Source organism: Peromyscus leucopus, chromosome 9 (genome assembly GCF_004664715.2).
Source record: "Peromyscus leucopus breed LL Stock chromosome 9, UCI_PerLeu_2.1, whole genome shotgun sequence".
NCBI lineage: Eukaryota > Metazoa > Chordata > Mammalia > Rodentia > Cricetidae > Peromyscus > Peromyscus leucopus.
In genome coordinates this window covers 82,522,796-82,537,329 of record NC_051070.1, presented here as the reverse complement: position 1 = coordinate 82,537,329, position 14,534 = coordinate 82,522,796, and the positions used below count along the sequence as shown (strand labels likewise).

At 35.6% G+C, this 14,534-nt stretch overlaps 1 protein-coding gene across 7 annotated transcripts in view; it reads right to left on the bottom strand.

Annotated features, from left to right (window-relative positions):
* The window catches only part of Ppp3cb (protein phosphatase 3 catalytic subunit beta), a 49,451-nt gene that overhangs the window by 9,177 nt on the left and 25,740 nt on the right, over window positions 1-14,534 (bottom strand). For 2 of the 7 annotated variants that reach the window (XM_037208622.1, XM_028879710.2), the window contains exons 9-13: window positions 12,838-12,963; window positions 8,365-8,442; window positions 3,039-3,065; window positions 995-1,079; window positions 173-270 (exon numbers count right to left, since the gene is read on the bottom strand). In XM_037208622.1, coding sequence (XP_037064517.1) covers window positions 173-270; window positions 995-1,079; window positions 3,039-3,065; window positions 8,365-8,442; window positions 12,838-12,963 — 414 coding nt within the window. The remainder of the gene's footprint in view (window positions 1-172; window positions 271-994; window positions 1,080-3,038; window positions 3,066-8,364; window positions 8,443-12,837; window positions 12,964-14,534) is intronic. The other 5 variants (XM_028879713.2, XM_037208623.1, XM_028879714.2 and 2 more) reach the window with 3 other exon arrangements.

Sequence of the window (14,534 nt, the reverse complement as noted above, 5' to 3'; positions counted from 1 at the left end):
GCCAGGTACTAATCAGATAACTGCCTATCATATAGTACCCTGCTATGTCAGCTGCTGAGACAGGAACTAAAAAGCAGAAGGAGTTCCCTGCATGCATTATGTGTACTGTTAGCAATAGAGTGAGTTGTGCCCCAGTCCATCTGAGGCACAGCAAGTTGCATAACATCATTACCACTTTGCAAGGTCTGCCGTCCTCCAGCCAACACTCCACTAGGCAACATCCCTGTGGGAGTCAGGCCCTTGAGTGTCAGCACACTTTCACTCTCCTCCCTACAGTAGAGAAATGTAACAAGTATCAGAGAGTTAGTAGCTCAGAGGTACAGTCTTGGCCTAGCATGCACAGGGCACTGGGCTTGATCCCCAAAACTACAAAAAGCAAAAACCAAACAAAATAAAAGTCTATCAATAAATGTTTACTTTAAAAGAAGAGCTAGGGCCCAGATGTAGGCTGTATATATAATTCATGACATTCATGGTTATTAACATATTTCCCTCAATTTCAAGATACATATTTTCCCATATTCTAAATGTTTCATTTAGGAGGGTAGACGCATTACAATTGAAACATATATTGTTTTCCTGAAATCTCATCTTTCTGAATTTTAACCCCAGGAAGGCAAGATGTACTCTAGCAAAACAGATATCCTATATGGATGGGAAAATTCACCAGGAATCTTTTCCTGATCTGATTTTAAGGTGTAGATTTAGTGCTTTCACTGCAAGAGCAAGATCCAAAGGGCACAAACCCTAATTTCAGTGGGTTTGTATGTTATGTATGGGGTTATGTATGCTTAGTATGTTCTAGGTCCTGGGTTTAATTACAGCACCACAAAACAAAAAAAAGCAGGCAAACACAACACCACCAGATTCATCGGTGCATAAATGTACAACTAGTTTCAATAGAAAAAGAAAACCACATTGCCTCTAGGTTCTCAAACAGAACAATGCTCATAAAATAATTTCTGCAAAATAATCAGGAAACTGTATCAGGTACCTGAGAACAGAGAAGACTCTTGCCATCTTGCCAATTGCTCGGATTTTGTTTCGTATGATTTCTTTCCGGGCTGCAGCTGAACCTACTTTCAATGGAATAAATAGAAAAAGGGGCTCAAATTTAGGGCATTCAAGCATTATTCTATTATTCTACTAGCCTACTCCAGACTCATCTAAATCAATACCAAGTCTCCTGCTACCAACTCACATGGAAGGCACTAGAAATCATGCCAGAAGTTTCTCACTCCCTCAATGATTAGCTCATCACTAGTCAAATATTGGGGTCTGATAAGAATAATTCACAAACTTTAATTATCTCTCAATACTGACTAATCAGGAAAGGAATAAAGGGGGGGGGCTGTGGGGGGGGGATGGAGAGACTTGAGCCGAACTTGAATTACAAACCAGAGGACAAAAAACTAGATACAATCCTATAGTTTTAAATTTTCATGGGAGCCTATGGCATGCAGACTAAGACAAATGGAAAATTTCTGTTTAACTATCACAAAAGCCTTTAACATGCACACTAGAAACATCTCATCCTATTATGAAAGAATAAGCTTCTTTACTCCAAGTTAATATATAAATAATGTACAAAGGGTAATAATCACAAAGGTAGTCACAAAATAGTGACTACATAAGTATTTCAGCAACAATGAATATCTCAACTGCATGGATTAGCTGTCCTCCACAGCCATGCAAGTATACTTAAGCTTTTATAAAAACAGGCATTGAATATGAGACAAACGGTAAGAAACTCTTTCGAAAAGCTGGCTAAAGAATACATCAAAAGAGCTGGCTCTGTGGCTGGACAAAGACTCAGAGGTCACTCTTCCTTCCCTTGGTCTCCAGCAAGAACAATAATCTCAGTACTGTTACCACATATATAGCAACCAGAGTCAATCTGGACCCGAGTATGTTTCCTTAAAGCTGTGCTTCAACATGATGAAAACACACATATGGAAGCACCACTGTTGAGGAGAAGGTCAAGGAGAGGCTCAGATGCTAGAGCAAATGGGCCGTAGGTATGCGGAGGTCTGAACAATCCAGTCTTGTAGGTGAGAGCATTTCATTTCAAATTCAAGCAGACTACAAATACACATAATTGAAAACTAAGATGATGACTACACTTAACTGAAAGAAAACCAGAAAAAAAAAGTCCAATTTCAAGAAGGAAAACAGCACATATTTAGAGATCAGGGCTCCAATTACCTTATATGTTATTCTCTAAAGGTTAATACTGGAATACTGGGAGCACTAAAGCGCCAAAAAAACTATATGGTCATTATAACATCAAAGAGATGTTCTTCAGATTAAAAAAAAAAAAAAAAGGTTAAGTCTCAAAAAATATCAGAATCTGAAGACACACTGGGGATATTTCCTTATTTTACAAACAAAAACCCTAAGTTTATTAAACGACTTTTCCAAGGATATAAGGTTTGATTTTCTTCTAATAAATTAATATAGATATTTTATTTTTAAATTGGCAGAAATTTTAAAACAGTTTGATTTTGTATAAGGAGTAGCAGGTTGAAAAGGATGGCTATAACAATATACATTTGTATTTTCAGCCTTAATTTATATATCTGTAAAACCAAATGATACGAAAATTATACTGAACTCAAAACAATTTTAAGGAATATAAACACACTGTACAAATCAGGATTTAAAATCAGTCTACAAACACATCATGCATCATAGTAAAGTAAATGTCCACTTTAAAAGTACTTTGGGGAATAAGACAGACAATCAAACACCCCTAGTCATGCAGGGAAAAGTACAAAACATTACAAATAAGCAAAAGAATGAAATTTTAAAACAAGAGGAATGAAAAGAGGGAAAACTATTTCCATGCACAGAAAGACAGATGTCTTGGAATATGACTTCTAAAACAGCAAATACTAATTCAGATAAGAGTCAGGCTAAATTTGCAAAAGACCCAGAAGACTCTCAAAACATTATGCAATGAATGTGCCAACTTACATGGACATGAGGTAACTTATGAAGTCATATTTCAAAACAATGTTACTCTGTCTGGTCTGTACCTTTTTTATTGCCATATATGAGCCGTTCTTCAGATGGAGAGTCCAGAAAAAAGGAAGTGAATGATGGAGAAAAGGTGGTTGAGACAAATAAAAAGATAGAGATTTAACTTGGCAGTGGTACTGAAGGATGAATGTAGAAAGAAAGGGAGAAAAAAATGAAGGCCCTTATATTTGAAAATTTGAAAAATGTAATACTATAGAATTTGGTGAATAAAAGACAGATGCTACAGGGTAGAGGTCTAAAGCAAAGATTTCTTAAAAGATATGTGTTGAGAAAGAAATTATGAACAGAATGGTTATAATTTTTGATGAAAGTAGACATAATTAGGGACAGAAAAAAAAAACACGTGAAAACACATAAGACCAATAAAAGACCGTGCTAACAATCACACATTTATAGTCATAACCCTAAGGAAATATGCCGCCCATTAAAGTATGTTAGGTGAAAAGCAATGACACAAATAAGATACAAACTCATGTGGTTCTCCAAGGACATCAACATATGCAAAATCTGTAGCATATACAGAAAATATAGGTAACTTTCCTCAGTAGAAAGTCTCACCTACTCCCAATAAAGAAAAAGCTGAGCCCTCTGATACTCTATAATAAGATGATATGATTTCTTAAGTCTGAATTGTAGAATGATTTCTTAAGTCTGAATTGTAGAATGTTTGCATATATTTAAAATTAACAATGTGCTGCTTGTTCCCAATCCAATCTGGAAGACCGGGGGGACATCTTTTGCAAAAATAGCAACAGATTGCTTCAAAGCAAGTAAATAGCTTTAAGAGTAGGCAGTGGAGGTGGTTTAATTTGAGTTTTCCAGATCTTACATTCTAATGCTAAGATACATGATTGCATTATAAGAACTACAGAGTTTAATTTAGTGGCACTGTAATTATGCATTTCTTTTACCAAACTGAAGACAAAAGATAAATATCTGAAAGAAATGTATGCATTCTAAATATCATAGAAATTAGTGGTCAAAAATTCTTTCATAATTAACACCTCTAGAAAGGATGCTACAAATTTTTATATGCAATGTTTATGCAAACTTATCTTGAAAAGCAAAACTACCCATACAAGCATTAAACAAAATACAGAATACCAAAGAGCCATCAATAATAGTCTTAATCCATTTTAACAAATCTCAAAATCGAATATCTAAAAACTATTCTTTCTTTCCTGCAACTGGAAAACCTCTAGTCCTATTTTCCCCCTTTCTCTACAGAAAAACTAAACCCTCATTCAGCCTCCATAACAAACCCCATTCTATCAAGTTTTCTTTCTAAAGTCAGATTTCTTCCCAGATCCATAGAACAGCTTCACTGAGGTGCAGGAAAAGAGAAAGAGAAGTCATGCCATCATGATAAAAGGAAAGGAGAAAGGAGGGACAGAGAAAGAAAGAGTAAAGGGAAAGAAACAAGGAAGCATGGGGTTGGTGGGCTTCTAATAGTTCTTTTCGGAATCCTCTGCTGAACTTGAGCGTCTATCTTAACACCCTCCCTTTCTCCCACTCTTTCAAAGGTTTCTCTCCCAAATCACTCCCATTCCTCTATGCAAACTCCTTGAGTCCTATTTTTAATCTGTTTTAGAATTCTAGATACGAACCCTCGGTTAATGAAAGGGTGGAAAAATGAGGAGTTATTGCACCTATGATGCCGACAGTGCAGGGAGATCTACCTCTAGTATGCAAAACAGAAACCTGTATTTCCATAGAAACACTGTCATAAATGGTGCTGAGAACTGTAAAAGTTACTTGAGAATAAAATGTCATCTTTTCTGTTCTCTCAATTTATAAATAAGAGGAACCTAAGAAGTTGGGTGACTTTTCCAAGGCTGCATAGCTACAAATGAAAGTGAAAGGTGCTTGGGAGGCAGAGGCAGGTGATCTCTAAGTTTAACAGGTACTACTAAACCATTATCATTTTCACCAAATGATACTGCTTCTTTAATAACGAAATTTAACTCAGTCCTGGAATGCAAGAATAATACAACAAATAAATAAATTGGCATAATTTATCCTATATCTTATTGATAGGAAAAACATTAAGATAAATAAAACCTCTTTAAAAGGTATATTCTGCTACTTCTACGCTTTAGGTAGGTGATAAATTATGTATTCTTTTTCTAGTTTGTTTTGAACAATTAATAAAAGCTTTTGATTATCCCCTGTTAAATCTTCAAAATCAACCATATTTATCTACTTATTATTTACAGGTACCCAAACCAAGTACTGAGTTAACCTTAACTATAAAACTTTTGACCTTTTTATTACAAGAAAATGACCCTACTACTACTCCTACTTAATATGTTACTGGCAATAACAATAACAACATTGAAAGAAAAATGACAAAAATTAGAAAATACTATCAGCCTAATGCAAATGACCTATTTTTAGAAGTTAAAAAAAAAAGTTAAAATTGCTGTGTGAAATAATTCTATTGAACTTACTTGATGTAAAACAAACCTGTAAAACATTGAATTCCTGAGTACAGAGAGAGATGATATAGCAGTTGAAGGGCTGGAGAGATGGCTCAGTGGCTAAGAACACTGGCTGGGTTCAATTCCCAGCACCCACATGGCAGTTAACAAATGCCTGTAATTCTACCTCCAGGGGATCTGACACCTTATACAGACATACATGCAGGCAAAAATACCAATGCACATAAAATAAAATTTAAAAAAATTTTTTTTTTTTTTTGTTTTTTTTTTTTTTGTTTTTTGAGACAGGGTTTCTCTGTGTAGCTTTGCGCCTTTCCTGGGACTCACTTGGTAGCCAAGGCTGGCCTCGAACTCACAGAGATCCGCCTGCCTCTGCCTCCCGAGTGCTGGGATTAAAGGCGTGCGCCACCACCGCCCGGCAAAAAAAAAAAAAAAATTTAAAAAAAGAAAAAATAGCAGTTGAATAGCAGTCAAAACAACAATTTAAAAAATACGGGTTTTAATTAGGAAAAAAAAAAAATCCAGCTAATTCTGACTGGAGAGATGGCTCAGAAGTGAAGAACAATGACTGCTCTTTCAGAGGATCCTGGTTTGATTCCCAGCACCCACATGGCAGTTCACAGCTGTCTACAACTCCAGTTCCAGAGTATCTAAACTAACTTCCTCTTCTGGTTTCCATGGACACTGTACACACATGGCACACAGGTATCCATGCAGCAAAACATTCATGCACCCAAAAATACAAATAAATAAAATTGCAAAAAAAAAAAAAACCTAATTCTAACTGGAATTATAATTCAGTGGAGTAAATTTCAGTAAATGGATTAATTATATATAATAAGAAAATCTTTAGTTTGAAAGCTAAATAGTATTTTTAAAAATACTGTAGACTCAAATTTATATAAGACAATCGAAATAACCACTGGATATTTCAGAGAATGTGACAAATTGCCAGAAAATTTTAACTGTAAAAAAAAACCTGAGGCATGTGCCAAGATTCATTTCAATCACCACCTCAATATTATCTTAATACATGTAACACTATGAACAGTTATTATCCTCAAACTGATGAGGGACGTGTAAATTCAAAAGGTTAAATAATTTTCCTGAAGCCTCAGAGCCATTTATAAGAAATTAGGCTGGGGGGGAGGTGGCGGCGGCGGCACTCGGGAGGCAGAGCCCGGCGGATCTCTATGAGTTCGAGGCCAGCCTGGTCCACAGAGAGAGATTCAGGACAGGCACCAAAACTACACAGAGAAACTCTGTCTCGAAAAACCAAAATAAACAAATAAAAAAAAAGAAAAAATCTGAACCTAGATCTTTTCTTAGAACAGTGATAGAACAGGGAGAAGAAACTACAACTATTTACACTTTTTTAAAGGAAAAAAGCCATAGATAATAAAATATTTTAAAATTGAAACTTAGGAGAGAAAAAAAATGTTTATTATCCACCCCCCCCAAAAAAAGACATAAATTTGCTTTTTTTTTTTTTTTTTTTTTTTTTTTTTGGTTTTTTGAGACAGGGTTTCTCTGTGTAGCTTTGCGCCTTTCCTGGAACTCACTTGGTAGCCCAGGCTGGCCTCGAACTCACAGAGATCTGCCTGGCTCTGCCTCCCGAGTGCTGGGATTAAAGGCGTGTGCCACCACCGCCCGGCATAATAAATTTACTTTTTAAGGTATTAATAAAGCTACAGTAATAAAAGCATTAGCTCTGCCTGCCACCAGTACATGGCAATAGCAACACCTGTATTTTTAATGAACGGGTTTAAAATCAAACTTGAGTCAAACATGATTGTTAACATGCCTGATACCCTGGCACTAAAGAGACAGGTAGGTTCTAGGCCAGCCTGGGCTACACAACAAGATTCTGTCTCAAGAACACAATAGAAAAAGCCAGGTATGATGGCACATGATGCCCATAATACTAATGATTAGGAAGGAGGTAATTAGGAGTTCAAGGTCAAGAGCTACAGGGTGAGTTTTGAGATCAGCCTGAAGTATATGAGATCATTTCAAGAAGAAGTGGGGAGGAAAAGGGGGGAGAAAATAGAAGGAAAAAAAAAGGCACTATACCTTCCTATTAAATTTTACCAATATGTAGACCATAATTAACACAATGAAGAACTGAATACTGACTACCATGTAAGTATAGTATAATATAAAAAGTATACAAAAATAAAGACGTAAGAATAAGGAATGCAATAGTGTTCAGCGTTTAAGTTATTTTAACTTTTTATTTTACACTCTTAAAATTTAAGTAGCTTAAAAAAATTTTAAATAAAAATTTCAAAACATAAGATCAAGCAATTTTAATGGTATTCCTTTGTACTATAAATAAACATTTGGTAACCAAGCTTATTGGCTTATATGAGAGCAGACATATAACCTTATTTCTATGGAAAAAGAAAAACTTCCAGAATCTCTAGCAAAATGCAAGTGGTCTTTCTAGAACATAACCGCACTAGGATGAGAACATCCAACATTGGTAAAGAAGTAAAAGCAATACTAGGGAGTTCAAAGATGTTTCTGATATACTAGAAACATAGCACTAAAGAACCTCTTCACAAAGTAATGTCCACACTCATCAAGAACTGCATCTTTTCAAGAACTCTCCAATTTTCTGTTTCTGTTCTTTCTTCCAAACTTCCCCTTTCTGAAAACTCTCACATAGATACGGAAAATACCTATCGTTATTCTCAAAACTTAAAATATATGTGTGGGTGGGTGGGTGGGGGTATATGAGTGAATTCTCACTTATCAAACTGTATAGCCACCGGAAAGCAATGACTTTTTTTTTTTTTTTCTGAAATAGAGCATACTGAGACTTAGTAGTTAAAGAGATATCATTTCATTATAAAAATAGTAAGATAAGTATTCATACCATCAAACTGGTCTTCACCTTCTGTCATTAGTTCATCATCAGAGCAAATACTCAGAACATTTACCAACATTTCTGTCACTATTCAAAAAGAAAAGAGATATATATATTAGATGCCTATATACAACTGCCCACATATATGCACAGCAATAATTCAATAGGATAGCCTGTAATGGCAGGAATGACAGAATTTTAAAAACTGAAAAACTTTAAAATGAAAGCAAATAAGTACATTAGAACTCTGAGCAACCAGAGTTAGAATTCAGAGACACCAAAGATCTGCTAAAAAATACAAGTTTCCATAAATAACATATGAGTGGGAATTATAGAGGACACATCATACATTTTATGAAGAAGTCACAAAAACTATAAAATAGTCTTATAGATAAATGCAAAGTAGTTGGGAGTCCAGAAATAAAACTGAACAGTTAATGGTAACTCAATTTTTTACATGGGTGCCAAAAATAATTCAGCAGATAAAGAACGGTTTTCAAAAACTGCCTATCTACTGAAAAAGAACAGGTTAGACAACATCCATACTACACTAATATGAAAACTAACTCAAGATGGAACAAAGATCACTAAAATTGTAAAACAAACAAACAAAAAATACAGGGGTAAATCTTTATGGATTAGGTAATTCTTAAATATTAAATTTCAGGCGGCGGTGGTGCACACCTTTAATCCCAGCACTTGGGAAGCAGAGCCAGGTGGATCTTTGTGAGTTCAAGGCCAGCCTGGTCTACAGAACGAGATCCAGGACAGGTACCAACACTACACAGTGAAACCCTGTCTTGAAAAAAAAAAAAGAATTATATTAAATTTCATCAAAACCATCAACTTCTGAAACAAGCCACATGGGCATGTGCTATGCTGTACTCTGAAGCAAAGGAACTACCTAACCTTGGTGAGCCCCAGGCCAGTGAGAGGGCCTGTTTTAAAAATCAACGTAGAAGACACAAGAATGAACAATAACATCCAAGGTTGTCCTCTGGCTTCCACAGATCATATATAGGCACCCAGATGTAGCTATACCAACTTACACATAAACATGTACACAAAAATAATCAAAATAGGGGCTGGAGAGATGGCTAGGGATTAAGAGGGCTGGGCTTGGGCTGTTCCTCCAAAGGCCCTGAGTTCAATTCCCAGCTCACAACCATCCATAGTGGGATCTGATGCCCTCTTCTGGTATAAAGTCAACAGAGCACTCATATACACAAAATAAATAAATCTTTAAAAAAGAAAAAGAAAACGAAAAAAGAAGGGGGGGGGGTGGAAAGAAACCACTACAAATAAAACAAACCTCTACATATTGTACAACTCCATTTATATAAAATATTTATAATAATCCATGGAGACCATATGTTAGGAGTTGCTTATAGCTCACAACGACTGGTTAGAGGAAGAGATGGAGTGACAGTGATCAGTATTGCTGGCTTCAGCAGCATATAAACTAAAATGGAAACACTTCAGAGATTAACATGGTCCCCGTATGATGTGTAAATTTGTGAAACATTTCAAAAACTTTTTTTTTTTTTAAAAAAAAAAAAAAGCAAGAATGACCACTAAATGAAGACTGGTGCATACACTAGAAACCTGGGGAGAATGAGGCTAGAGGACCATGAATTCAGGGCAAGTCTAGGTTAAATAGCAAGAGCTACATAGACAGACACTGTCTCAAAAAAAAAAAGGTCTTACAATAAAAGTCCTTAAACTAGAAGCAATAATCAAGAGTTTACCAATTCACTTTAGCTATGTGAAAATATGAACAGGGCAGTGGTGGCCCAGATCTTTAATCCCAGCACCCAGGAGCCAAAGGCAGGTGAATCTCTGAGTTCTAGGCCAGCCAGGGCTACACACACAGAAACCCTGTCTTGAAACACCCACCCCGCTCAAAACAAGAAAATATGAAAAATGTTCTCCGGATATACATATATTTACACATCAATTTTCCCTTTCTCAAAATGGTTTTATATGCTCTGTATTAAGAAATCAACAAATGTTTTAATGTAGACTTAAAAATGAGTCTCCATATTATAGAGATACAGTCTGAAATAGGTATAGATTAAAAAAAAACCTGCTTCAGACAAGTTTAGGTATACAGACGTGATAGTATAGGAATATTAATGACAAAGGGTTGGTGGTGATTTGATAACTGTACAAGGTGAATAACTGGTACATAGGGATTCATAATATGCATTAAAATTTTTCCAGTGTTGAGATTTTGGACAAAGTGGGGAAGGAGGAAGCTAGCCCAAACTCGCCTCAAACTCAAGATGTAGCAGAGGATAACCTTAAACTCTTGATCCTCATACCTCCACCTCCTAAGTGCTGAGATTAAAAGTATGGAACTAGGGCGGTGGTGGCACACGCCTTTAATTCCAGCACTCGGAAGGCAGAGTCAGGCGGATCTATGTGAGTTCGAGGCCAGCCTGGGCTCCCAAATAAGTTCCAGGAAAGGCGCAAAGCTACACAGAGAAACCCTGTCTCGAAAAACAAAAAACAAAAACAAAAACAAACAAACAAACAAAAGTATGGAACTAGTCCAGCTCCATTTTTAAAAAAAAAAAATGAAATTAGAAAGTGATTCTGGCCAGATAGTGGTGGAACACACCTTTAATCCCAGCACTCGGGAGGCAGAGGCAGGCAGATCTCTGTGAGTTCGAGGCCAGCTTGATCTACAGAGTGAGATCCACGACAGGCACCAAAACTACACAGAGAAACCCTGTCTCAAAAAACAAAAACAAACAAACAAAAAGAACGTGATTCTGAAAAAGAGAGGAAATGGTTTGTGACTATAATCCTATACTTTGGAGGCCAAAGCAAGACTGAAATGAATTTGAAGTCTCACTCCGTAGCCCTGGATGACCTGAAGTGCATAATGTGGCTTTGAACTTGCAGCAATACTCCTGCCTCCACCTCCTGAGTGCAGGTATTACAGGAACAAGCCACTATGCCCAGCTTTATGAATCCTCCCTTTTTTCTGTTCTACAGATCATCTGGTAGCAATCAAATGTAGGATCAACAGAAGTCTACTCTCTTCATCTTCTTTTCACTTGTAGCAGGCAAACAGAAGTCAGCTTAAATTTCCTGATCTCTCAAGAAGTGTACAATATAAATTATTAAATTCACTTATGGGCTGTGATCTGTCTACTTACACATTCATAGCAGAAACATTAGCTATTATGAAATATTACACAGAGGTATAAGATAACTAAATTAGAACCTACAAAATGACCATTTTCCTCTTTATTCTTCTGATACCTATACTCCACCCTCATGATCTTATATTAAAGTAGCTGAGCTGCAATCTAGCCTAGAGACAACACAGTGAGAGAGATGTTTCTTAAATTCCCTTTGGCTTGATGATGCTATGATTGAACTATTTCTCATAGCCCCAAGATAGAAGGCTGTAAGTGTAATGCATCCCTTCCACCTAAGCCCTTAACTAGTCCTCTTCTCAAATGCTAAAATGAGTAATTCTATCTCCATATAAACTTTACGTAAGACCTACTGGGTAAATGAAGAGTAAAGGCAATCTGCAGAAACTCTAACACACACAGTGTCATTAATTCTAAATTTTAGAACCAAAAATTGCCTTGGCAGAGGTAACATATCACAGAGAAAGGAACATTTTTTAACATGTAAGAGGTGTAAAAAAACAGAGGGGGTATAGAACAAAATGTTTTATAATTCTATCTGTATTCTCAGATTGTCAATTTGCCACATATGAAATCTGATGCACTGCCTTGTTTTTTAAAAAAAAGGAGAAAAAATAAAACAAAGAAAGAAAAAGAATGAACACTAATATGGAAAAAAGGCAACAAAATCCTAATTCTATACAACTAGGAAAAAAAACCCCTCTTAACATTTATTTATTTATTTTTTAAAAGCCTAATGGTTATTTGTCAAAGGTAAAAGTTCTAACGGCTGTCTCAACATTTGCCAGAAAGCATCATTACTAAAAATATATTCATATTTTTATATAGAATATTAGATTTAATAGTTAGATAGAACGTGGATTTTTCTACTTCTCTTAGAATACAGATGCTCTATAAAATAGATAACATTGCCAAAATGAAGGCTATTAGATTCTCCAATAAACTGCTGTGATAAATGGTGTTAGAATATGTAGGAAGTGTCCATTCCAAAGCAAAGCTAACCCTCCATAAAGATTAAGGCTTAAAACAAAATGAAAGAAAATCCAACAGCTGAAGACAACATCAGGCTATTTATAAATCCTCTCCCAGTCCCCCAGACATCCTCACATGGGGGCTGTAAACATCAAACCAAAATATCTTTGAGGCTGTCATATCCACACCCACAGACACAAGTAGAGCTGTAAGCACAGTGGAGCCAGGTTTCAGTTTCCTCTAGCAAGTATGTGTCTATGATAGTAAATTGGAGTAAATGTAAAAGTAGTAAAATAATTATTTTGTAAAAACAAAAACCAAAATAAAACAAAAATCGTACCTTTTTCTCCAACAAATGGTAAAGACCATGTGAAGACATCCATAAAATTGGGCAACCAGTAAGGATGAGGAGAACAATTAAACTGTCGAATATTCATCACATTATTTTCATACTTTAGTACAGCAGCTGCAAGGTAAGTTGAATATCAATAGAGCAAACTGTCTTGAGGCTGAAGAGCATCAAACACATAAAGCACAGTATCTGCCTAAGATAGAGGGACAAGCAGAATATGGGCTTGGTAGGAGACAGGAATGAAGATTTTGCTATAACACACATTTTTCTTTTGTAGACAGGATCTCACTGGATAGCCCTGGCTGGCCTGGAATTCATTATGTAGACCAGGTCAGCCTTGAACTCAGAGTTCAGCTTGCCTCTGCCAGCTGGGTGTTAATATTAAAAGTCTGTGACACCATGCCCCGTTTAAAATATATAAAAATATCAAATGTTTACTCATTATTAATGAAATTTTCAGATTCTTTCCAGAATGCTTATTTTACTTTACAATCCAATGATGAACATGCACTTTAATAAATCCAAAATTGTGAAAAACAATTTTTAGGGGAAACACAGAATGGCAATGGGCAATTTTCTAGTTTTTTTTGATTTTGTTTTTTTTTTAACCTCACAAAGTTGAGGAATCAAAGAAGATTCTTTTAACTACAAGCAAGCTAATAAGAACAGCTAAATTCAACAAGGCAAACAATTAAAAATCCCCACCAATTTACATATTATAACTGTACAAATGTTTCTTTCACTTAGTGTATAAAATCAGGTGAAACTACTTCAAAGATATATTTTATTCATTTAGCAAGAAAAACATCTATTCAAATAACCAGAAAAAAAATATATAACTAAATAATCCAAGGATACATATTCACCTCAATTTTAGATATCTTTCTTTCTTTCTTTTTTAGAGCTGAGGACTGAACCCAGGGCCTTGCGCTTGCTCGGCAAGCACTCTACCACTGAGCTAAATCCCCAACCCCTTAGATATCTTTCTAATATCCCAATATAATCATAAACCATAACCAACTTAAATTTCAGGTACTGGTTATACTACTTTCTGGAACATGGAATTAGAAGGGCTAGATTCAAGCCTAAAGTACAGCATGCATTAGCTATGCAACTCATGATCATTTAACTAGTCTGTTCATTTATAAAATGGAACCAAAACATCCACCCTGTCTATCTTAAAAGTTTAAGATCAGAGAATGTATTCCACATGAAACTGTTAAAAAAGTATAAAATATTTTATTTTTGGCTGTCAGCCTAGCCTTTTAATAGCTGAGTCATCTCTACCCACAAAATATTTTACAAATATAATGTAATCTTTTTTCAACTCAGAAATGAAGATTTACTTTGGCTGGTTTACTCAAAAGTAAAAAAGGTTTACTTTGAGATTGTAGTTCATGATTAATCTGCCTGGTGCTTTGGTCTCAGATGGCATCTTACATTATGGTGGGAAAACATGAACACAGAGACCTGTTCACCTTATGACCTTGTAAATTATCTCCTCTCCCTTTTATTTTAATAAAAAGCACTGAAATGGAGATGTTAAATCCAACATCTGAAATTCTGGCTAGCCTAGAACCAAAAGCAACCTTGCTCTGTGTTACCCATTAACTCAATAGGTATGCTTTTTCCCCTTACACAACTCACATGTTGAAGAAAAATATTTTAATGGTAGCCTCAGAAAT